General features: G+C 63.1%; 1 protein-coding gene across 2 annotated transcripts; it reads right to left on the bottom strand.

Annotated features, from left to right (window-relative positions):
- Positions 1-128: 128 nt before the first annotated feature.
- PDE8A (phosphodiesterase 8A) lies at positions 129-26466 on the bottom strand (the record flags this gene model as incomplete). 2 transcript variants are annotated; one of them, XM_084253443.1, is made up of 21 exons in its annotated part: positions 129-405; positions 1026-1155; positions 2599-2766; positions 3895-4027; positions 4744-4961; positions 6067-6265; positions 7028-7166; positions 7358-7406; positions 8077-8241; positions 8333-8403; positions 9752-9829; positions 14501-14543; positions 14630-14681; positions 15962-16050; positions 16496-16633; positions 17223-17301; positions 20734-20822; positions 21310-21364; positions 21948-22004; positions 24992-25182; positions 26419-26445. In XM_084253443.1, the coding sequence occupies 21 exons, from the start codon at positions 26443-26445 to the stop codon at positions 299-301; spliced, it is 2277 nt and encodes a 758-aa protein (XP_084109569.1). In that variant the 3' UTR covers positions 129-298. The 2 variants fall into 2 exon arrangements, with proteins under 2 accessions (XP_084109569.1, XP_084109570.1); XM_084253444.1 differs by lacking the exon at positions 16496-16633 and having other exon boundaries at positions 26419-26466.
- Positions 26467-27883: the final 1417 nt, after the last annotated feature.

Genomic DNA, 27883 nt, shown 5'->3' with positions numbered 1-27883 from the left:
CTAATAAAATAAATAGAACATTTTAATCATTGATATTAATCAACGTCAAAATTTTTTTTCATCTTCTACTCAAAAGAGGAGGCGCTCCCAGCAGTGTCCCGCGCCGGCCGCGCCTCCGGGAGGCGGGAAAAGCGCCCTGGCGGGGCCTCCCTGCGGCTGGCCAGAGCCTCTGCCCCGCTGACAGGAGGCGCAGGCTGGCCGGGGCGCGCCGCTCACGTCTGCAGACCCGAGGCCTGTCCGGCAGGGAAAGGCCCGGGGACCGGCGAGGCCCAGCGACCGCGCGGGCCGGGGCGCGGCACTATTCGGGGGGCGGCCGGAGGCTCCGCAGCTTCATGTCATCCAGTCTCTTCCAGTACTTAAAGTTGTGGTCCAGGTGCCGCATCAGGTCGGGCAGGTCCACAAAGGCTGCAGAGAGAAGTGAGCCCTTCCGCGCCTGCTGCGGGCCAGGCGTCCGAGCAGAGGCTGGGGGGGGGGGGGAGCCCTGCCCAGTGGCACCAGCTGTCCAGCCTGCAAACGAGCGACTCGCTTCTCTGCTTGGGGACGGGGGTGAGCCCGTCCCGCCTGGCACCTGCCTCCTGCCATCTCCCACCTCCACATCCGGAGGGGGACCAGGCTGTTTACCCAGCAGAGAAGGGGTGCCACAGGCCTGAGCCCCAGAAGTGTGCGCCAGGGAGCCTGCAGGCTGCCTCCACCACCCAGCTGCTCAGCGGGCCTCCGAGCACCTGACACGCCCCCTTGCGGATCTGCAGCCCCCTAGACCGAGGCCCGACCCCCAGGGCAGCCCAGGTGGCCCAAGCAGGCACCGGCAGAGAACCCTGTCCCCAGGGAAGGCTACCTGGCGTGAGAGTGGAGGCCAGCCGACCCCCGGCCGTGAGGGAGGCCTGGGGAAGCTGGGGGAGGCAGACCACCCCAGGGCGGCCTGCGGGGGGCTGGTGGGAAGAGTACCAGGGCGCTGGCTCTTGGGCACCTCAGGCCCCTCCGCAGCCCACCCCCGAGGCGCAGACTCTGCCCTGGCCAGCGCTTACCGTCCCAGGCATCGAACATGTCCGTGATGAAGTAGTCGATGAAGGAGATCTGGGACCGGGGGATGCTGCAGGTGCTGCGGTCGAAGACGGGCATCACCACGGGCAAGCCCCGCAGCTTCTCCTCGTCTGTCTGCAACGCAGAAGGGCCGGTGTTACCTGGCCAGCGCCGCCCCACGGCGCTTCCGGGGAGGAGCAGGGGCGAAGGCCGCCGGGGTACAGTGCTGGAGCCCAGCAGGCCCAATGGCCCCACTTCCGCCCAAGTGGGGTGTCGCTCTAGCGGGGAGGGGCTGCGGCGTGTCACGCACACTTGAGTCTGCAGCCTCGAGGCTATGAATGTCCCCGCGGCCAGGTAAAGGCCTAGTGCTGCTCGGTGGCCTCTGTCCGCTTGTGCCTTGATCTGGTGTGTCCGGCGACTGCGGCGTGTCGGAGTCTCCAACGCCGGGCCGCCACCGCCTCTCGCGTCCACCTTCGCGCCGCCGCACCCTGCGGCCCTGCCGGGCGCTGCTCCGCAGCCCCACCCGCTCTGAGGCACCCGTCTGGTGATGCTCTCTGGCTCTCCCCACCGCGGTCAGGGTGGCCGCTCCCGTCTGCACTGGACCTGCCTGCTCTGACGCTCCCGTCACTTCCTGGGCGTCAGCCGCGCAGTGACTCGGGCGTTGCTGTCAGTCTCTGCCGTGTCCTGCGTTCTGGTTCCTTCTTTGTTCCTGTTCTTCCCGTGGCCTCTGCACACATCACAGCCCCGCCAGGTGTGCACTGCCAGGGCCTCCGGCGGCGCCACGCGCAGCCTCCTCTGCATCTCCGAGCGCGCTGACGTGTCCTGTCAGACTCGGGCCTCTGGGCTCGTGCATGCACCCCAAGGCCCATCCTGCTAGGACAGCCGAGTCTCCGGGTGGGTGTGACGTGTTCGGGGAAATTAAGACGAAAAGAGATCATAGCTCGGGTCTGTCTGGTGCCACCCTGGGCTTGCGGGCGTCCGGACGTGGCCTGCGCTGCACGTGGCTGGTGGCATCCATCAGCCCTTCTTTGCTGGGTGTGGGTGTCGATGCCACATGCTCTCAGGACGTCCCCAACGGGTGCGGGTTTCACCCCGCGGCCGCCCCTACAACACCTGCTGTCGGCGCCCATCTTCCGGCCTCGCTGCTTCTGCTGGAGGTCAGGGACGAGGGTCCCGCCATCTAGCGAGGGCCGTGTCGCCCCTGTCCGGCTGCTCAGTCCTTCTGTCTGGGCTGGGGCGTTGCCTGGCTCGCGGGGTCAGGCCCAGCTGGCAGCGTCCACACGCCCTTCCCCGTGTCAGGAAGCTTAGCTACTGCGCAGCCTCCCGCGGGGCTGTGCCGTCATGGAACCATCACGGCTTCTAATTTTTTTGACCCAGAGAGACCAGCTGACACCGGGGGGCAGCTGACACCACAGTAGCGGCGTGAGGCCCTGTGGGAGAAAACCGCCAGCCCAGGCCGCACCTCCAGGAAGAGGCTCTGCAGGAGGCCGCTGCCGCGGGTTCTCAGGCGAGGAAACTTGCAGAATGCCCGACCAGCGAGCTCCCCGACCCAGAGGCGGACCGGGCCGGCGGCCTCACCTGTGCGAAGTACTCCTCGGAGATGCGGGCGGCCCACTCGACGCACTGCTCCAGGGGCCGGCAGGGGTTGGCCACGTCGGCGCACTTGATCAGCATGCGCCTGACCAGTGCCCGGTTCTCGGGCGTCCTGAGCATGGCGGTCACGGCTTCCTGCCCCTCGCGCGTGTCCTGCAGCACGAGCAGAGTCAGAGTCATCGGGATGGTCCCTCGGGCTGAGCCCGGTCTTGCCAGCACGAGCCGCTGCCGGGATCTCCCAGTTCAGGGTCTCACCCCGCAGCGGAGGACCCTCCAGCTCTGAGCCCTTCAAAAGGGCCAAGGGGCTCGCGAGATGCCAACAGGGGGCGCTCACCCCCTCCCAGCGCTGCACCCCTGGGTCCGTCTCCCCTGGCAGCCACATGGGACTCAGAGGGACCTGCGGACACTTGAGCCAGACCAGTTCTCCTGTGCCCCCAGGAGAGTCTCAGCCCGGGCGTGGGCCCTCCAAGACGGGAGCTGGGGTGGCGGGCGCTGTCGGGGACGGGACAAGCAAGGCTGCGGGCCCTGGGTCTGGCCCCGCCTGGGTGGGCGGTGGCTCCCGGGGCCTGGCTACCTGCTCTCCTGGGGAAGGCCAGGGTGCCGCCCCAAGGCTGCTCTGGGGGCTTCCTGCGCTGTGTCCACTGCCAGCCAGCTCAGCGCCAACTGCCACCCTCCCCCCGCAGCACCATGACTGGCCTTGGGTGGCACTGGGCATTCATGTCCAGGCGCAGAAATAACCTCAAGTGTGGGCAACGTGAGAAAGCTGACCACCGAGTGCAGCTGAGCCGGGAACTGCCCACCCAGACAGGAGGCCAAACCTGTGAGGAGCGTGGCCTCCTCCTGGGGCATGGGGTCCGCTGAGCAGCGGTCTGTGTGAAAGACCAGCTGATCTGCTGGGGGCAGGGGCTGCTGGAGCCTCTGCTGACGGTGCTGGGAGGAGGCTGCAGGGAGGCGACGTAGCAGAACAGGGCCACGTGGAGAGCGAGGTGACAGGATGGGGCAGACACGTGTCCCCCAGTGCTACACCCTCCTCAGCCAACAGGCCCCGTGTGGCAGTGCGCCCGAGGCCAGCTTCCCCCAGCCTGGGGTGGGCTCAGCACTGCCCCTCAGCTGTGGCCTCTGGCCCTCTTGCCTGAGGAGTGGTGCCCTGAAGGCCTCACCTCCAGAAATGTGGGCCACTGCGGGTCCTCCCGGCCCCACCCTCTGTGACACGGCCCCAGGGGCTTGGGGGTAGCCCAGCGCCCCAGGAGGGGTCCCCGCTCCTCGGCCCCTCCACCTCACCCCGTCCTTCTCCAGCGCCGCCAAGGGCTTGTTGATGCTGTTGACGAACTTGCTGACATGCTCGAAGTGCCTGGTCATCTCCGTGGCCAGCACCATGTCGATGATGCCCTGGCGCAGCGCCCGGTACTCGTTCCTGCCGGGCAGGGAGTGAACAGAGGGGCTGACCTGGCAGCCGGGCGGGCCCTGCAGCGAGCGGCCCGGCCAGCGCAAGGGCACGGGGAGCCGCTAGCCGGGCCGTCGCGGGGCCTGCTCTGGGGCCGGAAAAGCTGCGCCCAGCGCAGGGCAGAACCCGAGGCCATTGGGTGCCAGAGGGGCTGCCGCCACCTCCACCTGTTTCCGGGGACATGAGGCCTTTCATGGGGAATTCAAAAGGTGCAGCGCGTGCAAGGGAGTCGGCCCCTGCCCCCGGCCGCCCCGCCCCTCCCGGGAGACAAGCGGAGGTCGGTCTCGCGTGTGTTTTCTGAGACGGGGGATGTGCCCACAGGCCAGCGTGAGTGAAACGCCACTGAAACGGTCTCATGTGGCCAGGGGTGGGGGCGTCTGTGAAATCGGGACTCTCCTCCTAGAGCCCCTCAGAGCCCCTGGGTGCGGGCGGATGCTGCTCTGGCCTGCGGCTCAGCGTCGAGACACGGAGCTGGGCCTTCGGTGCGGTGCCGTGGGGACGGTCACCTGAGCCCGGGCCCCTTTTGTGCCAGACCCTGGAGAGGCCGACGGTGGCTGCCCAGGGCCGGGGGGTGGCCTGGGAGCGGCTGGAAGCCAGTGGGGATGAAACCTGACCGCGGTGGTCTCAGCTGCAGCCGTGACCAGCCCGAAGGCCGGCGGCCGCGCCCTCGCCCCCCGCGCCCTCACCGCTCCATGTTCTTGAAGATGTTGCACTGGTCGTCGCCCATGGTCAGCCGGAAGGCCAGGGCCGCGTGGTGGCTCTCCAGCACGGCGGTGTCGTTGTAGAGCACGGCCAGCGGGCTGCCCGCGTTGCACAGGAAGGAGTTGGTCCTGCCGGGGTGGTCCACGTCGTGGATGGTGGCGGCGATGAGGGCGGCGGCCTCGTCGACGGGGTCTAAAGTTTGCTGAGAATAAAGTCTTCTCAAGAACTGGGCGCAGCCTTGGAGGCAAAGAGGCCTCTGCTGTCTCCGCCCTGCCTGCAACTCCAGGGTGAGGGACAAGGTGCGCCTCAGCACCCCGAGGGTGCAATCCTCAGCCTCAGACACCTCACAGGCTCCCAGACTGCAGGGTGTCCTCAACAGACGGCCACCGCCACACCTGCCTCTCCTGAGCTCACGAAAGGCCCCAGCGTCGAGGGTGAGGCCAGCGGGAGCCATAGCAGCGCGCGCCACACTCCTGCCCTCGCTCCTGCTGTCCTGCCACCTTTTCAAGCGTCTGAACAGGCTCGTGTGTGTGAGCTGCATCCTTGGAGGGTGGGGCGCCCACCTCATGAGGGTGAGGAGCCTGGGGGTGCTGGTACGCGTGCAGAATGCCCGGCAGCCGTCGCCTTCTCGTCCCCAGACACAGCCAGCGGCTGGCAGAGCCAAGCACCCCCTGGCACAGGGGGGCCAGTCTGGCTGCCTCAACAATTTCCCTAACAAGATGATTCACATGAGCTTTCGCAAAGCCCGGCCCGGAGTGGCCAGCTCTCCCCAGGGCCTGTACCCTCCCCCTGCCTTGGGGAGGAGCTGCCGGTGGAAGAGGGGCCACCTGACTCTGGAGCCCCAGGAAGCCCTGAGGGATCGGTGCCCCTGCTGCCACCGCTTGGCTGGGACAGGCCCTGGGCTACAAAGGGAGCTCAGGGCCTCCTGGGGTGCAGGGCACAGGGTGCGCTCTGCAGGGCCAGCTGTCGCGCCTGGCGGGGGCAGCCTGCAGCTGCACAGCACGTCGGCAGGAGCTGCAGACGCTCCAATGCTGAGCTCTGATTCAAGTGGCCAGACGAGGCCTGGCCTGGGGCCGGCGCGTTCCTAGGAGGCAGAGGGGTCAAGCTTTCATTGTGCACCGGCTGGGTGAGGAAGGAGGGGCCGGAGGGGATGGCAGCAACAGTGGGCGGGTGTATCTGGGGTTCAGAGTGAGAGCCCCAGAACTGCCCCATGTGGCTGCCTCCTCCGGCCAGGGTGGCCTTCCCGCAGGCGGCAGGCGCTGCAGGTCCCCGGTCCCGCCTGCAGGCCAGGTGCACACTCGGCTCACCTTTATCCTCTCTTTGCAGAGAAAGTAGGCAGTGGCGTGCAGCACGTCGGCAGAATGGGTGGAGTTGTGGTAGGGGTTGGAGGAATGGTAGTTTGTTTCGATAATTTGTAACCACGACCTCAGCGTGGCCTCCGAGCAGTTCAGGAATTCGCAGACTCTGAACCGGGCAAATGTTTTGAGGCCAAGATAAACCAAAGGCCTGCAGAGAAAACAACCCACAGTGTTAAAAGAAAGCAAAGGTGGCAGCCACGCGCAGCGGCCCGGGGCGGGTGCAGAGCCAGGCAGGGCAGCCGGGCAGGCGCTGCCTCTGAGCTGCTGCCCTGTGGCCACACCAAGCTAGGCCTGAGCAGGTTCCAGCCCCAGCCTCTCAGCTCTGGTGGGGCTGCCCCCTCCCTCCGGATCAGGTGGCCCTGGGAACAAGGGGTCCTCAAGTCCATGTGCTCCCAGCTACTCTTGCCCCTGGCCTCGCTGGCCGGATGGCCCCAACGACAGGTGAGCCAGACACTGTCACGTGCTGCAGTCTGGAGGGGGAACAGTGCAAGGAGCTCCCCCGAGAGCGGCCAAGTCAGGCCTGTGACAGGACGTGCTGTGTGGACATGAGTGTGCAGACGCCCGAGCGCCACGGGGGGATTCCTCCTCCGTCCTCGCGGGGGCTGGGCACGGGGCAGCAGGGCTGGCCACCCGAGGGCCGTCTGCTCTGACCGGGCTGAGACCCGAGGAGACCCCCACGCCCAGCGGCGCGCGCTCCTGCCGCTGCCATCCGCTCGCCCTCCCAGCCGGCCCCGCATAATCATGGCCCAGGACGGCTGGACTTGGGGCACCCGCACGGCCACCCCCAGCGCCCAGGCCAGGCCAATCACTGCCTTCCAGCACAGGGCACCTCCCGGCGTCACTGCCTCCGTGGAGCGAGACTGCCCAGCTGTCCCTGGCTCCTCGCCAGGCCCAGCTGCTGCCCCCCCACCTTTTATGGGTGACGGTCTCCAGCTCAAAAATATTGAAGTCCCAGCACCCCTCGTTTTCCATGGCCCGAGCGATGGGTGGCGGGATGTCGTCGTGCAGGGAGAGCGGGGTGAGGACGGCGCCAGCGAGGTGCTGCAGGCCTGCGAGGCGGGCGTCTGGGGAGAGGAACAGGCTGCCTTGGGAACAGGCCCGAGTGGGGCTTTTAGACGCTTTTAGACGCGGAGAAACTTACGAGAGAAACTATGTGAAAACTTGTATTTAAAACATGTTCGTCAGCTGCGCTTGACCAGAACGCGAGCTGCTGACGTCAACAGACACAGCAGAGACTTACTCTTTGTTGAGAGGAAGTGCTCGTTCCCCGACAGTCTTCGTAACCCATCCTGACCAAAACCAAGGAAACAAGAGGAAAGTTACACGGGCCCCAGAGGCAGCGAGGGGCCCTGGGGGCAGGTCGGGGTGCGCAGCAGGGACAACCCCCGCAGCCCACCTCCACCCTTTTCTTGCCTTCCTCACCCCGAGGGACGCCCCAAGCTTCCTCTAGAAAAGGTTCTTCTGGCCTGAGCCGCCCGCCCCAGGTGGCCTGGGGGAGAGCTGCTCCGGACCAGCCTCAGGTGCCCCAGGGGCCTCCCCCCACCGCCTGGCATGTCTGTCACGGCCCAGCGGAAGCAGGGGTGGGGAGGGGATGTGAATTCTGTTTCAGAGCAGAACAAAATGTGCGAAGGCCGAGGTGCCCCTGCTGTTCCTCAGGTCCCGGCTGGCACCAGCGCCGGCATGAGGCTGTGGGTGCCTGCTGGAGACCGAGCCCTGCCCGGGGCCTCTCTGACCAGTCAGGGCCGAAGGACAGTCTGCTTGGTGATTTGGCTTGGAACGTCTCAGGTTTTTCTCCCCCAATTTTCAACATTTTCTAAACTAGAGTTTATTTAAATAACCTGCGGGTGGGGCTGGCTCAGGGGGGTGGGGCCGCGTCCTCTGGTGCTCGGAGAGGTCCCGGGGCAACACGCGGGCCGCTGAGCTGAGAGGGGCTGTGCCTGCGGCGGGCCAGACACTCACCGACACGAGGCCCCCCACGAGGTCACTGGCGTGAGGGTCGTCCTCCTTGGCCCCGAACTGCGGGGAGTACAGCTCGGTGGTCCTCAGGATCTCCAGCACCCGGTCCAGCGCCTCTGTCACGGGCATGGGGCTGCTCTCCTGGGCCGCGCTGATGATGTTGATCACCTGAGCGGGGGCGGGCCAAGCATCAGCGGGGTGTGGGGGGGGCCGCACACCGGGGAGCGCCTCTGGGCGGCCAGAGGCCCTGCGCACTCACCTTGGTGATGGGCGCCTCGATGGTCATGGAGTGGATGCGGGCAATGGACGAGTGGCGTCGCGGGGTGCCGGCTGTGGAGAGGGGGCGAGGGGTCAGGCTGTGGCCGGGAGGCGCTCAGGACCCCCCAATTCGAGCTGGGTGGGCAGCGCCCAAGCAGCCTTCTTCAGTTCTAGGCACTGGAAACAGCCCTCAGGTGGGACTCCACGGCGCGTGGAGAGCAACAGGACGCGTCCGGCCCCGAGCTCAGACAGCGCTGCCTCCGCGCCTTCACGGTGAGGCTGTTGGGACACGACTGGCCGCCACTGCGCGGGGAAGGCTCCGGGATACCAGGCGGCTGTGCCCTGGGCGGCAGGAGCCATGACAGGACGCACCCTGGCCCAGACACGGGGTTCCTGTCCAGCATGGGCGGCCCCCAGGGGTGGGGACGGTGAGGTGCATGCCAGGAGGCGGCAGCGCCTCGGCCAACAGCGGTACCCGCCTGCGTGCGTGGAGACTCAGTTCCTTGGGGCCCGGGGTCTGGGTAGCGCCGGAAGCACAAAAGCCTCCACACCAGGCTCTGCCTGTCTCATGCCAGGCCAGTGCTGTTTACCAGCGAGGGAGGGGGCCACAGCCGGGCTCCAGCCACTCCCATTTGCCGACCTCAGGCCTGGGCGCTCCTCCACGCAGGGTGCTCAGGGGTGTGCGACAGCCCTAAGCAGATGGGTGCAGATGCCTGGGAACTGGGGGTGGGGTTCGGCCTTGATCAGAGGGCACAGCAGGGCCGCAGGCTCCACCCCAGGCGGGAGAGCGGGCGCGCTTTCTGCAAGCAGGCGGGGTGCGGCCACAGGGCTACCCAACTGTCCAAACGCACTGACCTGAACACTCAGCACCTGGGTCTGACTACACGGGGCAACCAAGGACAAGACATGAAAAGGTGTTAAACTCCTAAACGTGCAGACGTGGATGAAGGCACCCACGGGAACAGGAGTGACAGCGCGTGACGGCACGTGGTCAGGCCCACACCCTGCTCGGCGGACAGCAGCGCGGGTGGGGGGTGTCGTGGCGTCATGTGGCACCAGAAGGCGCAGAGGAGATGGGCTGTGCCCCTTCTGGGGGCAGGGCCCGACGTCCCGCAAGCGGGGGGGTGGGTGAGGGCAGCACGGGGTCTCCCTGTGTGACCTGAGCTGCCACTGCCAGGGCCCCTGTCCCCCCCCACATGCAGCCAGCACCACCTCTCTCCAGAGGGGCCCTCACATTTTCAAACATTCCAGCTCCCTCCCAGAGGCGGCCCCAGCAGCTCGGCCACTCCGTAGCTCGGAGGTCCCTGGGCGATGCCTCCGTTCTCCCCTCCCGACTCCCTCCCGAGGCTCAGAACGGAGCCAGGGCAGGGTGAGCGCCACAGGGCCCCAGAGGACGCCCGTTCTGGTCCCCGTCACCTGCCTTCGCTTGCTCGAGAGCCAACAGCCTTGACGTCCAGCGAGCTCTTCCTCCTGTCCTTGTGCTTGCCGGGCGTGTGCTCTGCGGGGAAGGAGGCCGCCGTCACCGCTCACACCCCGGGCTGCCGGCGCAGCGTATTTTAGAAGCCAGAGTTGAAGAGCTGGAACAGCCTTTCGGAGGCCACGGACCAGGGCATGAGGCGCTCTCCCCGCACGCCGCCTGGGCACCTGGGATGCGCTCCCGGCCTCCGGCTCCCGGCGAGCATCCCCAGAAGAGAGCGGCGCCCCCATCACCTCCCCGAGGATGAGCGAACAGCGAGAACTGGCCAGCAGCCCCTCGCCAGAGGAAAAGACCCGGTGCCCGGATGGGATGGGGCTGCCCCGGAAAGGCGGACCCGACGGCTCGACCCCTTCTCTGGGCTCCTCGCAGGGGCCTCTGACCCCCGCCCCTGCCCGGCCCGCTTTCCTGTCCCTCACACCGGAGGGTGTGCGCCCGGAGCCCCTCCACCGCCCCATTTCACAGACGAGGAAACTGGGGCGCCCCAGGCCCAGGGAGCACGGCCTCAAGGGACCCTCTGCCTCGTCTTGGCTTCCCCACCCGGGGTGCCTGCTCGCAAGCGGGATCCCTGCGCGGGCCTTCCGTCCCCTCCCCAGGGGCCCCGACAGACCCCCTGGCTGCCCCCCGGGGCTCGGCTGCATCCTCACCTGTCTGACTGGCCCTGCTGCTGGGCCAGTGACGGCCCAGCCCGGCTGCTGTCCTCCCGCTGGTCCCCCCGGCCTCCTCCTCCTCCCGCCTGTTCCCAGGCCCTCGGGCCTGCCTGGCTTCTCAGAGCAGCCTCTGGAGGCCTCAGCCGCCGCCTGTGCTGCCACCCGGCCCTCGCGCTCCTGCGCAGCGGAGCAGACCCCTTGTCCTGGGCGCCCCCGGGCCACGGCGCCAACTCACCGTCTCCTCCCGAGCACCCTCTCCGGGGGCAAGAATGGCGCGGACACCTCGCGCTGGGGCCCAGGCACGCCAGTCCCCGGGGCCGGCTCCCCCCTCCCAACGCGCTGCCCCTCGCCTGGCCCCGGGGCGAGCAGTGTCACAACACCCCCCCCCCCCCCCCCCCGCCGCCCTCTCCCACAGGCTGCGCCGGGGGGGGGGGGGGGGGGGGCCCTGCTCAGCGGAAACCCCATCATGAGCCCTGCTGCTTCCAGGGGGCCTTGGCCCGCGGGCGTGCGCTGTTCAGGCTGGGCCTCGTGCGAGAGACAGCCACCTCCACAGCCCCCCAGTCAGGGGTGCCCCCTCCCCCGCAGGCACCACGGGCCCAGCTCAGGAGCTGGAGGCCGAGTTGTTGGCCTGCAAGGGCACCTCAAACCCCACCCTGGCAGGGAGGCCCTGAGAGCAGCTCCCCTTCTGATGGCACCGGCTCCCGCCTGCCACTGTGAGGCCCACGCCTGGCGGCGCCCATCTCGGGGGAGCCCCATCTGCCCCCTTCCGGGGGACCCAGAACGAGCTTCTGGCCTGGGCAGACCCCACCCCCATCCATGATGGGTGCTCCCCCAGCCCGTGAGGTCTGGCCCCTGCACACTGGGATGCCCATCCTCTGGGGGCCTCCGGAGGGGCCAGCTGGTCTCTCCCGGTGGGCCAGGTCCTGCTGCAGGAGGAGGCAGTGTGGCTGGGGGAGGCGGCGGGTGTGCAGGGCGGGGAGACTGCGGGTCTCTCATCTTCTGGCCCTGGGCCCTTCCGGCTGGGATGCATTGGGGGGCAGGGATGGTTCTCCACACCGGGAGGGCGGAAGGGAGGGGAAGCTGGGGTCTACTCCCCACCAGACGGCAGGCCCCTCAGGAGCCTCAGCCTCCGAGGCCCAGGCCGGGCACCTGCGATGTCCCGTTTCCCTCACTCTGCTCACGGGCTCAATGAGGCCCGGCAGCGTCTCTGGCCTGCTGGGTAAGTCCAAGGCCCTGTACGACATGGGGCACAGAGCCTCGGCACCACGCCCTCTCGGGCTGGCAGGACAGGGGCTCAGGCAGTTGTTCTGAGAGTCCGGCAGGGGGCTGAAGCCTCTCCCACAGGCTCCAGGGGCCAAGCCCGGGGACACGCCTCGTGTCACCGCAGGCCTGGGTCACTGCTGGCCCCAGGTGCAGATCAGCAGCTCTGGTGCTGCCTCTGCCGCCCTCTCCTGAGAAAGCCGCTTCCCCACCTGCAGCCCATTGGACCCCACCGGCCTGGACCGACCCCCCCTGGGGAGGCCTCCCCTCAGCCCTCCCCTGCGTTCAGGGGCAGGACCCCACCCCAACATGTCTCTGTGTTGGGTCCATCCTGCCTTGCCGCCTCTCCTCAGGAGAGCTGGCCAGCCCGGGGCTTTGGCTGGCCCCACAGGATGCTCCGGGCAAGTTGCGTGTGTCCAGGTGGCGTCGCCCTCTTCCCAGGGCCACGTCAGGAATCCTGGTGGGGCCCCAAGCACTGCTGCTCAGCCTGCCCCTCGGCGCTGGCCCTGTCCTCCACACCTTGCAGGGACTCCCGACATGGCCCCTCGCGTGCATCGGTTCGAAAGCCACCAGGGCCACCTCTGCCTGAGGGGAGCCCTGCACTGGCCGGCCCGGCGCCAGGACCTCGTGGGGCTGCTCCTCCCAGAGCGCCTGCCTGAGCCCCGCGCCTGCCTGAGCCCCGCGCCTGCACACCAGTGCTACCACCATCTCGGGGCATCCTCAGCCCAGCCCGGGCACCAGGCAGTCAGCACGGCCCATGACCCTCCCCCGTGGACAGTGCATGATGCCCTCGCCCGCGTGCTGAGGCCCCGCCCCGGCTGGGCCACTCCAGGCCGCAGGACAGACAGTTGTCACCATGGCTGTGCGGCGACTGCAGGGACATGGTTCCAGCAGAAGCACGAGGTCGGGGGGCGGGTGCTCACTGGGACGTGGCCCCCCCAGCCGCGAGACGCCACACCCTTCCCACGACTCCCAGGGCGCGGGAGCCAGACGTGGTCTGCCCAACGGGAAGAGGCGCCGGTCCGCCCACGCGCCCTCCCACCTGGGGCAGGACAGCACTGAAGCGGCCCTCCCTGGCAGCACCTGCCTCCTGCGCCCACCCCAGGCGGAGGAGAGCGCCCCTTGGCCCTGCTCCCCTCCCTGGCCCTCTTTCAGTTCTCTCATCTGACCTACAAGGATGAGTCGCCCTTGTCCCCCTAGTAGAGCCAGTGTTGTCTGGCTGAGGCCGGCTGAAGAGCGCCCCTGCTCTCGGAGGCCGGACGCGAGCCGAGCCCGGCCCTGGCGGGAGCTGGCGCTGCTGCTGCGGTGGCAGGGAGAGCAGTGGCCAGCGGCACTATGGGCCAGGGCAGGCCGGGCGGCCCAAGGGGGTCGGGGCGGAAGGGCCGGCACGCCCTGGGCTGGTGGCCTCACTGGCCCCTGCTCCGTGACTGCGTGCCAGACTGGCCCGCAGCCTCGAGGTCAGCTCCCGGCTCCCCGACTCCGGGCCGCCAGGGTACCAAGCCCCGGTGCTCGCTCATGCTAAGGCACTGACAGCCAGTCCCCTCACGAGGCTGCTCCGAAATCAGAGAGTAAAAGCCATGTCAAGCGAAGGCTCTGTTGCCTCACCCCCACCCCCCCAGCCTGCCTCCGCTCCTTCCTGTGTCTCGTCCTGGGAAACCCCAACACCTCAGTCCCCTCACCGTCCCGGCTCCGCTCACCCTTCCGCCGCGGAACACTAACGCTCGCGGGCCAGCAAGGCTTCCGCGCGGACCACACCCCCGCACAGTGCAGAGGAGCAGGGCTCTGGCCCAGCGGGTACTTGCTGCCAACTTCTCCAATGAACTGACAGAGGGCACGCCCCTCCCCCACCCCCGCCCCAGGCCCCAGCGCTCCGGGGCATCTTCCTGGCCCTGTCACCGCAGAGCTTGCCTCCAGGCTTTCCTCTCAGGCCCCTCCGAGTCACGTCACCGTTGCCTTCCGCCCCCTTCCCGCCCTCCCACCTGCTCTGCCTGGCTCGTGGCCTCCGCTCCAGACGGTGGCGATGGTGGTGCTCCTGCCTCGGCCCCCCTTCCACGCTGTCCGTGCCACACACATGCCCTACAAGCTGCCACGGCTCCCACATCCTCAGCCTCTGCCCACAGGTGGAGACCCTGGTCACCTACTGAGCACCTAAATGTCCCTGGACCCCACGTTCTCTTCCACACCAACGCTGGGTACCGCCAATGTCTCACCCTTGGTTTCTGAACACACTGTACCCGGCCCCCGGGGCACTTTTCATTTCTGGGGTGCTCTTCCCACACACACCCATGCTCCCCCTCAGCTGTCCTTCTCCTGGGGCCAGCAGCCTTCTTCACGCACAGCGGTCACCCGCTGTGTTCCTGGCATGGGTGTGTGCTCAAGGAGGGGTGCCTCAGCCCCCGGAGGAGGCCCAAACGACTGTCCTGGCATTGCTCATGAGCTGGGCCCAGCCATTCTGGGTCCAAGGGCCCTCTGCCACTTCCCAGGGGCCCCTGGGGCACAGACCCAGCCCCGGTTTCTCGCGGGGTGAGCCTGCCAAAGGACTCGAGTGCGGCTCCGATGCGCTGCCTCTTAAAGCTCCCGCTAGGCCACCAAGCCACGGCTCCAGCGTCTCCCTATATGTCCAGGTGAGTGGGGAGACCCCTACAGTGGGGCCTGCCCGGCACCTGTCACCACGTCCAGGCAGGGGGGCGGGGGCAGCCAGGCGTCCCACATGGTCCCGCCTGCAGCGTCTGACTTGACTTTGCAAAAGCTCAAGAACCCCGAGGGTGCACGTGGGGCGTCATACCTGTGTGACTGTCAGACTGAACACATTCAGTTATTTTCTCAGCCTAAAAATGAATTTTAAGAGCCATTAGTTCTGATTGCCTCTCACGCCTGGGGGAGTCTGGGTGCAGGCCAGGGCTCCCCGACTTACCTTAGTGCTGCCGTTGCACATTCTGATAATGGACACATAGTGTCTAATTTTTCTGCAAGTAGAGAACAGTGCGTTATTTCTCCCCTGGCCCCTCGCCTCGGGGGTGCAGCTAACCTTTCTCTCAAGGCCCACGGGGCTGGGGAGGCCACGTCCACCAAGGCCTCGAGTAAACAGGGGTGCACAGCACTCCCAGGTCCCTGCAGATGAGAAGTTGACTCTTTAGAGCATCAAAGTCCTTCTGTGTCCTGACAACATATGAAACCTCCTGCTTACAGGCGCGCTGCATGTCAGCCGCCCGGGCCGTCAGTGGGGGATGCGCGTGTCTCCACGACGCTTCTCAGCTGCCCTGCACGTCCCGAGCACCCGCTGCTCAGCCGTTGGGGACCACCACGCCAGCCTTGCGGGCCGGACGCCGGGGCCAGGGCTTGCCCTCCAGAGCCGCGGACCTGCCCCGAGTTCCCACGTTTGTCTGGCGCCCCCTCGATAATCAACCCCTGCACGTTCATCGCAAAATATTCTGAAGGTAGAAGGGCTGAGACCTGGGACGAGAGCCCACAGACTGTCGCGGAGGCGAGTGCCTGCAGGCTCTGCAGGGCCCACGGCGGCCGGACGCTGAGCCGGAACCTCCATGGGCTCGGCCTCAGTGTCCTCATCTGTCAAACGGAGGCCGCGCAGAGCTGGCATCACAGGGCAGTGCATACGTGACGTGATATGGACCGGGCACCGTGGGGGCTCCTCAGACAGCGTGCCACTGTCACCACTGCTCGCCGGGCACCTACCCCGAGCAGCCTCCTGTGCCCCATCTCTGTGGGCACCACCGCGAGCTGCTGCCTGTCTCAGTGCTCTAGAATTCAGCTCCCGCGGCTGACGGCGCATGGTCCCACATGCTGGGTGCCTCAGGTGCTGCTTTCCCGCCTGCGGTCACACCCGTTTCCCCCACAAACATTGGTGTGTGTAGGATTTCTATCTAACTCGACAGCCCCACACAGAAAAAAACGCAGCGACTATCAAATTAGATGGAAATCTGGTAACCAGAGCAGCCCCCGCCAGAGTTCTTTGCACACAGCTTAGAAAAGTGACATTCTGGCTTAAATACTCGTGTGTGTCCACACAGCCCCTTCTGCAAGGCTGTCCGAGTCTGGCGGCCCTGGGTCGCCAGAGCGGGGTCGGGCCGCAGCGCGTGGAGGCCACTGAGCAGGCTGTTCCACATGGGCACCAACCTGGCTGCGACGCCAGGCTCTGGGCCCGCTGTCCCAGGCCCCTGGAGCCTGGCTTCCGCAGGCCCTGAGATCGGCCAGGCGGGGCGCGCCGGCTCCAGTGCTGGCCACTCACCCTCCCTGTCCGACGACAGGTATTATCTTCACATTCTGCTTTACATTATCCCCGTTCTTCCTCTTGGCATAGTGAATGCCCTGCCATTCCTGTGGGAGGGACAAAGCGGCCTTTACTCTCTGTTCAAGCACAGCCCCAGGAACATCCTTCAGCTCAGGTCCGATCCACTGCTGGAGCTGGCAGGGCAGGAGACTCCCCCACCCCAAGCACAGGTTTGGGTCACCTGACAATTCCTTCTCAACCTCCAAACCCCACCTCCCCCGGGGCTGCTGGCGAGCGGCTGCCACAGCCTGGAGGTCACGTGTTCTCCCGCTGGCTATCACGCGACTGACTTTCTTGGCCTCCTGGGCAAAATCGGACAGGGGTAAGAGAACCTACGACCTGACGACCTGCCCTACGCCTGCCGCAGCGGGCAAGACTGCCAGCAGATCGGACAGGCTGGCCCTGCACAGGAGGGGCAGCGGCGGCAGCGGTCACGGGCCACACCTCCTTCCCGCCCCTTGGTGCCAGACCGGGAGCAGGGCACCCACCCACCTTGCCTATCCTGATGTAGGAGTTTATGGTGTTGAGCAAGTCGGCCTTCTTTTCATTTATCGGCACCTCTGCCAACTTCTTCCCTATTAGTTCACCCGACTGGCAGCCCATTGTGGTTTCAAACGCAGGGTTTGCATACTGGGAGGAGACAAGATTGAAAATCAGTGATTCAAAAAGCAGCGGACTTCCAGCACCTGCACCATCCCACTCCCCAGAGCTCAGGGCCTGGGCCCCGTGGGGTCTGGCACCCAGAGGCTCCGGGGCACAGCTGCCCACTCCAGCTGGAGACACAGGGGTGGGGGGGCGGGGGCTGCCCGGGGACTGGCGAGGCCACGACAGGCTGAGTGAGCACCTCACACGGGCCGCAGCACCCACACCGACGCCCGGCCTGCTGCTACCTCGTGGGAGGGACCACCCCCACAGCCAGGGAGAAAGTGCCAGCCCCCACGCCTTGTGGTGACCTTTCTGAATAAAAGTCTGGCCTCGCTAAACCAAGAGAAAGCGAGAAACAGCAAGCGCAAACTGGTATTTCTGCAGTGTCTTCTGGCACCTCGTGTGGCTGCCAGTGTCTCTCCTTACCCACTTCAAATCGCACCCTTTATAGACACGACCTTCTGACCCCAAGGAGACCTGGGTGCTTGATCTTCAGGAGAAGCAAAACCGCCCTGCAGGGCTCAGCCCCATGCGAGACCAGCGAGAGACCCAGGTGGGCTCCCGAGTCACTGACCTGTATCACGTTGTCTTCACTGGTAATGTCAATCGCCTCCTGGCTTTTGTCTAATGCGGTAAATATCGAGTTACAGGCCCTTGACGGGGAGGAAGAAAAGGGAACAATTAATGTAAACACACAGACTCTGATAAAGCCTTGGGGGTCACAGTATCTTCAAGCCTCTGGTCTGTAAAGGTCATGGGTGTGAATGAAGAGAAGGGTGGGTAGGGCAGAGGTTAAAAAAGTGTAAAGAAGAAACTTGGGGGTCAGGATGAAGGCGATTTGGGGTCTCTCCTTCCAATCTTAGGACCAGGGGGCAGTTCAGCGCTGCCCCTGCCAGTGGCAGCCCTGGAGCATGGCACAAGCCTCACCAGGAGCCCACACGGGTCTGGGGGACGGGGAAGGAAGCGTGAGACATCCCTGCTCTGCCTCAAACAAATGTCACAGCATAGGGCCAGTGGGTTGGCTGGCTCCACTCCGTCCTGTCACTTCATTTACGGTGTGAACATTTCCTCACGGCCTTTGTGTTTGAAAACACAATTTAACTGCACAAACGGCAAAGGCTTATTAAAAAAAATAGAACATATAGATAAAAGTAAATGAGATAGGGCCTCCCACGTGGCGCAGTGGTTGAGCGCTGGGTTGCGAAGCTGCCCGCAGCCTCTGCAGCGCCGGTTTGATCCTCGGCTGCTCCCCAGCCACCAGAGGAGGGTCCCGCATGGCACGCAGACCTCTCCTGCCGCCCGCTGCTCCCCTCAGCAGTGCACTTGGGTCCTTCTGCCTGCTCTGCTCCCCGCTCTGGCTCTGGTGAATTCTCTCACCCTCCCGCGCTTCTGACTGTACCCAGTGCTTGTATAAATAAATAAATAAATAAACAAACAAACAAACAAATAAATAAAATGTTTTAAAAAAAAAAAAAAGTAGGGCCTCCCCGGTGGCGCAGCGGTTGAGCGCTGGGTTGCGAAGCTGCCCGCGGCCTCTGCGGCGCCAGTTCGATTCCCAGCTGCTCCCCGGCCACCGACGAGGGTCCCGCATGGCGCGCAGACCTCTCCTGCCGCCCGCTGCTCCCCTCAGCAGTGTCCTTCGGTCCTTCTGCCTGCTCTGCTCCCCGCTCTGGCTCTGGTGAATTCTCTCACCCTCCTGCGCTTCTGACTGTACCCAGTGCTTGTATAAATAAATAAATAAATCTTTAAAAAAAAAAAAAAAAAAGTAAATGAGATAGGGGCCTCCCCGGTGGCACAGCAGGTTGAATGCAGCGCTGTGAAGCTGTCCGCAGCCTCTGCAGGGCCGGTTCAATTCCCGGCCGGCCAGGGAGATCCCCACATGGTGAGGCAGACCTCTCCTGACTCGCCCGCTGCTCCCCTCAGCAGTGCACTTGGGTCCTTCTGCCTGTTCTGCTCCCTGCTTGTCTCTGGTGAATTATCTCACCCTCCTGCGCCGCTGGCCCCTACCCCAGTGCTTGTATAAATAAATAAATCTTTTTTTTTTACCCCTTCGAGCTGCTGAGCCCCAGGCCCAGCCCGGCCTGCTCCTCTGACAGGCACAAAACACTTGCCCCTCTGGGGTGATGAAGAGAAAGCATGCTCTGAACTATGTCAATGACAGTCGCCCGTCATCACTTTTAATCGCCATGTAATATTGTAAATGCCCCACGACTAGACGTACTGGGAGTTTCTGGTTTTCTATTTTTTTTTCAGGTGAGTTAGAGAAGCAGCTTTATTGTTGGTGAACATACGCTCAGGAGTGAGCATGGGCAGGTTTGGAGGAAAATCGAACTGTGCAAGGAACCTTCTAGAGAATGGAGTGGAGAGTCACTCCTCAGAAGAGAAAAAAGGAAATGAAAAAAAAAAAAAATCAACTGGCTGCTTATTCATACAATGCAGAGAGAATCTAAAGAAAACTCGGAACTGCTTTCCCACATTTAAGTGTTTAGCTCGCCGGAGTTTATTCTGGGTAGGGTGTGAGACTGGCATAGAACTGAATTTTCTTTCCAAATAATTAACAGCTGCCACAACTCTACTCACTGGATAATCCGCCCCTTTCTGTGTTGACTGAAATCACCAAGTGGATCATATGCTAACTTCTTGGGGTGGGGAGCAAAGGGGGCCCAACGGGCTGTGGAGGGCTTGGGTGGTGAGGGGGAGACATCTCTGAAGAGATGAGGACTTGGACCCCTGAGCCAGGTAAGTGCGGTAAACCAGCGCCACTCAGTCAGGAAACACGACAAACAAACAAGCTCTTAGCTCGCCCAGGGCTGTGGCCAGCTCGCCCCACGCCGGAGTCACACTGAAAACACAGCTGCTTGTTAAACATGGCCTTGCACTGCATTTTAGTACCACATCCAGCAGAACTAGTCTCTGTTCCTCCCCTTCCTACTCCCACCTCCCTCCCAGTCTCTGCTGCTCTCAGAACATGCAGGCAGGTGAGGGCAGGGAGGGAGCAGAGGGTGGACTGCGGATTCTTCCCTGAAGGCAGGGGGGAGTCAGCGCAGAACAGAAACACCAGGGAGCTGTGTGGAGAGGTGGGGCAGGGACAGGAGCCAGGGCTTGACTGGCCAGAGCAGCTGACACAGACTCCGTGGCATGGCCCACGGAACCCCAGGAAGCACAATCAACAGGCCCCGGCTTAGGGAGGCATGAGGGGCCTCGGGCTATGGCCATGGGGCGGGTGATGGCTCAGCTCAAGTACTGAGAAGACTGTGTGACTTGGACTGAGGGGTGCAGGAGATGTGACTGCAGTTGTGGAGATGTGGGTGGCGCCCTAAAGGCCTGCCTTGCTTGTGCTGCTGTGAGAGCTGGGATGGCAGTCTCCGCACCTGGCTGGGTGACGTGAGCTCTGTGACACCTCCTGCTCCAAGCTGCGTCCTCTAGAGGACCCCTGAGTGCAGAGGGGGAGCTGTCTGCCTCCACCCCCTCGCAAAGTCCGGCAACACAAGGGGCCTCACTGGCAGGAGCTGCTTGGAGCGCTGCCCACTGCCCTGTTGGCCTCGGGGGAGAATGTGCCCCTTCCCTGCACGCGGGTCTTCACACTCCACCTCCTGACTCCCTTGGATGCCTTCAGCTTGACAAAGGGAATGACTCCACCCCACAAACCTGGTAAAGGACATGGTGTGGACACCCACAGAAAAAGCCCCAAGGACGGGGAGCTACTGGCTTTTCCTTCTGTCAACCTTGAATGATTTTACCAATTTTTTGGTATTTCTTAATCTACAAGGAACTAGGTCTGTACTCATTAGACTTCAAAAAACTCCCCGAAGACCCTGTTCATCAAGAGCAAATCGTAAAATGCTTATTGTTGGTAAAACACGTCACTCGCCAGAGGACACCAAGGTCAGTAGCTCGAGTCTGTGTCATTAAGTCTTTTCTTAAAAGACAAAGCACGTCACTCAGCAGATAGGACCTTCTGCTCGGCTGTTCCACTCGCTGCCACGGGGGAGCCCCGGGCAGCCTGGGCAGGGAGCAGGTGTCAGCAGGAGGCCGGGGCCCAGCAGCCCCCTCCCTCCCCGTGGGGCCCGGACTGGGGGGATTACCTGAGTTTCAGCTGAGACCGCACCTCCCCGAGCTCCAGCTGGCGCAGCTCGTTGTAACAGGCCATGAGGCTGGGGCTCTCCACATAGCGCTGCAGGCAGAAAACCCTCCGTGTTATGTCCGCGGATAAAAACCATCTCTTCCTCAGGCTTCTCAATTGGGCAACTGGAGTCTGGCAAGCACTTTCTGTCTAGGGGCCCAGCCGGACAAGCGCCGCTCAGCCTCCCACGCGTCCTCACCGCCCTGACTCACGGGCTCGCGGGCAGCCGCTGACCACAGCTGTGGGAGCAGGGCCAGGAGCGGAGGGACCTTATCCCCAGGACCCCTGAACCCACCACGGCAGCGGCGAGCACACGTCGGCGCGCCGTAACGGCACCCTACAGTCTGACTCCCAAGGATGCGCCCCTGAAGGAGGTGTGAGCACATCTGCTGCTGGGGGTCACCACGGGTTCCGGAGTGAAGCCCTATGGTAACAGCCTTTCCGTCAAATGCCTTCAAACCTTTCGCTGGCCCTGAGCTAGCAAAATCATCTCTCACGCTGAGTGACACGCTTGCGTCACAGAGAAGTGGCCACATACCCGTGTAAAGCCGGCAGCCAGGAGGGGCAGCACGCAGGCCTCTTCTCGATCGGTCCTTCAAGACAACAGAGTAAGTGCCTGGACATGCAGCCCACGCCCACCCCCTCCCCGCTGCCAGTCGCTCCCCCCACACTACCCTGGCCTGGGAGCACTTTCAGCTGAATTTAATAAACGCACAAGCCAGAGGCCAGGCCAGCCTCCGTTCCGTTTCCATCTAGCCCTCAGGCAACGTCCAGAGCGGTGCTGGCCACCTGGAGGTCACTCCGGTAGTGTCACGGGAGGGACCGAGGATCTATTCAAACCAAATTAAATTCCTTCCTATTTCCTTTTGTTTTTAATTCATATAAAAAAAAAAAACCCTCTCCCCCAAAGCTGGGGAGACCATCCAGAGGACACAGAGACATCATGCGGAAGGACATAAGCCAGGACCAGCTGTCCCCGCTCAGGCAGGTGGGCCGCTTCCGGGGCCTGGCCACACCCTTTTCTAGGGCAGCCTCCTGCTCTGCCTGTTCCAAAGTGAAAGGCTGTCCGGGACCACAAGGTGCCACAGAGGGAGACCCCAGCCACGAGCTAACCGCTGCCGGGGAGGGGGGGTGCCGGGGGGCGCCCTGGGCTCAGCCACGGAAGCAGCAGCTCACCTGCGTACCACGCCGACGATGACGGTGTTTTCTGAGAACTTCGACGACCTGATGGACCTGGACAAAAAAAGTTTCTAAATAAATTCAAGGCAATTCTTGAAAAAAGAAATATGCGTAAACAACTGTGCCGGAGCAAGGGAATCGGGAGGGGCAGGAGAGCAGAGCTCCTTCTCCACTGGGGTCACCCCTTGCCTCGGGCCTTCTCTGTCTAGTTCCTCTGCTGTCTTCAGTCCTGACTCTTCCTCGGGCCGAGGCAGGGGCCGAGCTCCAGACAGCAGCACAGAGCGCGCCGTCCTGCGCGGGCCTGCCGGGAGCCTGCCTGCCGCTGCCGCGTGACAGCTGCCAGAATCACCAAGCAAGGGAGCCGCGTGCTAGGGGGCGCATGCCTGGCCACACGCTGGCAACCGTCTCCTGGAGAGAGCAGAAACCGGCACTGGGGACAGACAACTTCCGTGTCAAGACATACCAGGGACCAGGGGTGCCGGTGATGACACCTCACCCCAGCCGCAAGGGCACGCCGAGGGGCTCGCGCCAGCACAGGCACACGCGGACTCCGCTGCACGACGGCTGCTCCCGCACCTCCCCATTGCCAGTTTTGTTTTTTGTTAAAGATTTATGTATTTATGCATACAAGAACTGGGGTACAGGCCAGGAGTGTCAGGGGGCAAGAACATTCACCAGAGGCAGAGTGGGGAGCAGGACAGGAGGACTGACTGAAACACACCGAGGGGAGCAGCGGGCGAGACAGGAGAGGTCTGCTGCGCCATGCGGGTAGCTCCCTGGCCGGGGATCAAACTCATGCTGCAGAGGCTGCGGACAGCTTCATAGGTTGTGTCCTAACCCCTTGCGCCACAGGGAGGCCCCCCATTGCCAGTTTTTGCCGCCATATGGCACCAGCGCCAGGAGGGAGGGCGGGACGGTGGAGAAGGGCTGCGGGGCGAGGCGAGCCTGCCACCCAGCGGAAGGCAGCGGCGCCAGCCCAGTCGTCTTCTGCCCCGCCCCCCCCACAGGGTCCCCAGGGAAGGGGAGGCTCCAGGCTCCCGGCTCCACCCAAGGGAGGGTGGAGCTGAGCAGGGAGGAGGGGAAGCTGGCGAGAAGAGGAAGAGGAAGTGGGCAGGAAGGAGGGAAGACGTGGAGCCAGAGACCCGGAGGAGGCGCCTGTGAGGGAGCTGCCTGGCTTCTCGCTCCTGAGGGGCGGAAACATGTGGGTGAGACCACGGGCAGGTGACAGCGGCAGCTTTTATCTTCATTTTGATTTTGCTCTTCTCCTTCCAGACGTGTCTGGCTGCTTCTGCTCTTTTCCCGTGGGTCCTCACCAGGAGGAGCCTTAGAAGGTGGCCTGCTTTGGGCCACCCCTGTTGGGCTGAGCGCTGACCCATGAGGGGACGGGAGACTTCAGGTGCTTGATTTAGAAACTACAGTCCTTCCCTTCTCTTCTCTCTGTCACCCACTGGTTATGTTAAAGTGCCTTTCCATCGAAGGTCTACGCACTGATAAATGTTTGGTCTTGATGTTGTGGATGGCAGAACCTATTTAGAACGGGAAGGTTTGGGGGTTCTGGGGTGCCCCTCTCCCTGCCCTGTAACAGCCTGAGCGATCACCATCAAATGTCAGATACACTTAGAAGTGACCTTGGAAGCCAGAGTTCCAACTGACCCCTCCCGGGAGAAGGCAAAGGCTCCCCAAAGCCAGCAGCCCATGGGCACCCCAGGTGCCGGGCCTCCCTCCCTGGCTGCTTGCCCTGAGCAGGGCTGCAGGGGCCATGGCTTGGCCCACAACAGAGCAGAGGAGAAGGGCGTGAGGGGCAGCTCTGTGGGGCAGAAGGTTCCCCGGACAGCCACCCAGTCTGACTGCCCGGGGTGGACTCACCAGGCACCTCCAGATAGCCTTTCACTGTGATGTCATTTTCTTGTCAGTTTTTTTTAAGATTTTATATTTATTTATTTATGGACACGAAAGCTGGGGTACAGGTCATATGGGGTGAGAGCATTCCCCAGAGACAGAGTGGGGAACAGAACAGGTGGAGCTATTGAAATATATTGCGAGGGGAACAGCGGGGAGACAGGAGAGGTCTGCTGCGCCCTGTGGGTCAGCCACCTAGCTGGGGACAGAACTCGAGCCGTCAGGCCGCAGTGGCCGGGATAGCTTGATAGCACTGAGGCTTTAACCCCTGCGCCACCAGGGAGGCCCCTCTTGTCAGTTTTTAACCCTTGTTGTATTTGGTTTAGATTTTTCTTATCTCCTAAAAGTCAAGATTATGAATGTCCTTAAAATTAATGCAATATAAAATTTTACATTATGTTAAAATATTATGTCTTCCCTGATATAAAGTTTTCTATTCAAGTGTATATTTGACTTTGCCTTGTTTCCATCCACAGTAAATTACTTTCCCTAAAAATCACTTTTCTTACCTTTACATCTGGTACTCAGAGCCTCTCACGCTATTGATATTCTACAAGTGTTATAAAAAAAGGCACATTCACCTAACAAAAGACTATTTTCAAATCTTTTATCACTTGGAAAACTGTAATAACCCTCGCTGCAGTAAGCAGGTAGCAGCTGCAGTTAAGAACAGACTGGGGGCCTCCCCGGTGGCGCAGCGGTTGAGCGCTGGGCTGTGAGGCTGCCCGCAGCCGCTGCAGCGCCGGTTCAATCCCCGGTCACCGGCGAGGGTCCCGCATGGCGCGCAGACCTCTCCTGCCACCCGCTGCTCCCCTCAGCAGTGTGCTTTAAAGGTCAGTCTGCCTGTTCTGCTCCCCGCTCTGGCTCTGGTGAATTCTCTTGCCCTCCTGCGCTTCTAACTGTACCCAGAATAATATAAAATAAATAAATCTTAAAAAAAAAAAAAAAAGAACAGACTGGGCCTCCTCTTAACCCGGAGTGTTCTCGTGCGTATTTCTTGCTGTTTCAAGAAGAGCCAGATGAAAGCGGCGAGACCGTCCCCTGGAATGAAGGCGGCCGTCCGGCTTATCTGACATCCACGGAAGACAAATGAAATAGACCGAAGTCTAAGGGGCCTCTCCCGGGGGGCTGCACTCACTCACCTGCACAGCGCCTCCGCGTCCAGCTGCCGGGGGTTCCTGTGGTCTATGATGACGATGTCGTGGTGTCTGTCCCGGAAACAGGCCAGGGCAGCCTGCGCCTCCTTGGCCACCGTGCACGTAAACCCTGCCTTTTCACACGCCCTCCAGAACCCGTTACACTGGCTGTCTTCCTTGGTAAACACTAAAAGTACCTGAATCAAAAAAGAGCCAACACTTACAAAAGTCATAACGGTTATTTCTTAGCTACAGAAAACTGCTAAGTGCTTTCAAGGCCACAACACAGACGTGAATGTGACATCACTGACCCCCGCCCCCACCCCCAGACATCTGCTCCCTGGAGTCAGCGCCACTGCTGTCTGCTCTGGGTCCAAGTCCAGGCAAGGACACGTCTATCTTTTGCTAACAAACCCACTGGTAAAAGCCAAGAAAGGCTTGATTAAGCATGTTGTCCTGAAACTAAATTAATAGCGCGCACACAGACTCATTTTAGTCAACGACAAAAGTTAGCAAGTCCTCAGACTGTAAACACTAGTATTTCTGTCAACCTACTAAAATACTTAACTCTCTATAAATAATGTGCTTACATTTTTGACTCCAGGTTTCACGTCATTCCTTCACGTTAAAAGGCAAAGACTGGCGAGGAGAGAAGGCCCAAAGTAAAGCGAACGTCACCCGTCCAGGCCTGCGGGCGTGACAGGCGCAGCAGGGGTGACCGGAGCGGGTGGGGCCTGCTCTGTGGCCTCTCACTGTTCAGCTGGGCCCTGGGAGCGCTGGGCACCTCCCCTGCACATGCAGACTCAGGGGCCACCTGGGAAGCCGAGCAGGACAGCCCGGAAGAGACAGACCACAATGCTGGCAGCCCGGGCCATAGCTCGGGGCCTGCAACTGGCACACGCCACAAGGACAGACGCAGGGACAGACACAGGGAGCGTGCTCCCGCTGGCGCTGCCACACTTTGCGGAGGTGATCCTGAGCGTGTCTGTGTGCAAGAGGCTACAGACAGCTGTGCAGCTGACTTAATGGGTCTTGTCCAATGCTTTGGATTAGGCAGCTGGCAGGGAACTGCTCCTGAAGAGCTGAACTGGCGGCCTAGAGGAGACTTAGGCATTTTTCAGCTTGGAAAACGTCAAACCTACAGCAATGTGGTGACTGGCCACGCCGCGTGCATGCCCTTCTGCCAGGCTCGCCCACCCATGTGAACGCCGGCTCCACACCCTCAACGCCACATGCTTCCCCTCACTGCATGGAAAGGCCGCAGCCCTCGCTCTGCTCAACACCCCGCGGTGTGCCTCTAAGAATGCACACGCCCTCCTACAGCCACGGCGCTGCCACTGTGTGCAGGAAACAACACGGATCCAGCACGGTCATCTACACACAAGACTTTTTAATGTCTAGCTTTAGACGCATCTTTCAAGATAATCAGGTACCTGGAGTTGATCTGGGTGAAATCTCATGGGGCCAAACTGCACATCAGTTACTGCTTCCTGGAAAGAAAAAGAAAAAAGATTTGCTCAAATATAAAGATAAGCTTGCTCAAAACTCTCGAATCAGCGCCACAGAAGGGTGAGCGTCCTGCTCGGAGAGGAGATCCGTAAAGGCCCTCCCTGACACAGGACCCCGGGGCTCCGCAAGTCCAGGCGGGCGGGAGCGGAGGAAAGAGTGTCACCAGCCCCCACCCCCCTGCGTGAGAGATTCTGGGGGCTCCCTCAAGCCCACATTCCGATTCGCCACACAGATCAACGAGACGACAACATCGAGGGCTCCAGGGACCAGACGCCGAGGGGCAGGGTTCCTTCCACACCTCTGCCCGCCGAGCCCCGAGGGACGGCGCCACCTTACATCAACAGCTGCGCGAGTGATGGAACCAGCAGCCGGACCGGGCGCTGAGGGAGAACGGACACGCCGGTTTGCACGGGGCAGGCGCTTATCAGGAAGCCTGTCTACGTGAGCCCGCCAGGCTGGGGGCACAAAGACTGACATTCCCAAGCCCCGGCAGCGACAACAGCCCAGGGCTCAGCAGAGGGGGGCCACATCACAGGCTCACGGCCTTGCAGGGTGCCCGGCGGGACCACAGGCCGCAGCCCAGGGGCAGCGCTAGGATTCTGGCCTGCTTTGTGCTGTCCCCTTCACGCTTGTCCCCAGACACAAGCTGGACGGGCGGGGCGGTGCCCCAGACACAGTCGCTTGCGATTGTCCCCGAGATGCGAGGGCACGGACCCCCCGCCACGCTCCGAGGCGCGAGCAGGGCAGTGCCTGACGGGGAGCCCCCCAGGAACCGTGGCCAGAGGGGGCCCTGTGAGGGAAGCCCTGTGGCTTCCACTAAAGGGACGTGCTCAGCTTCTGCCTCCCTGGGGGAGACATGGTCTCTCAGGAGGCACAGAAACAAGGGGGTGAGGGGAGACGCGGGCAGCAGGCGTCCGGGGAGAGGGGACGGCCACGAGCTCGCTCCGCGGGGACAGCAGGGCTCGGAGACAGGCCCGCCCCACCCGCCGGCTTTGTTGTATTTTCTCAGCGAAGGTTAGAGCAGTGAGGAGCGAAGGCGAGGAAGGAGGCAGGCCGCCGCCCGGAGGCGCGCAGGGCGCAGGGAGCAGGGAAGCAGCCCGCTGCCGCGCGCCGGAGGGGGAGGCAGAGACCCGGCCGCGGACGTGGGCCAAGCACGAGGGGCCCGGCGGGGGCTGGGGCCTCGCAGGAGCCCGTGAAAGGTGCTCGGCGGGTTCACATAGGGAATAACACGCCTGAAAGGGGGGAAAGAGAATGTGCGCGAACGCTGTAAAGACGAGAGATGCCAGCAGGCCACGGGGAAAGCCTTAAGCCACTTCCGAAGGTAAAACGCGCACGGTCTCCCCTGCCCAGCCACAAGGCAGCCAAACCAGGAATTTAAAAGGCAAGTTA

The sequence above is a fragment of the Talpa europaea genome (genome assembly GCF_964194135.1).
Source record: "Talpa europaea genome assembly, chromosome: 14".
In the NCBI taxonomy this organism is placed as follows: domain Eukaryota; kingdom Metazoa; phylum Chordata; class Mammalia; order Eulipotyphla; family Talpidae; genus Talpa; species Talpa europaea.
Note: the sequence above shows the minus strand (reverse complement) of the source record. Positions and strands in the feature narration are given on the sequence as shown.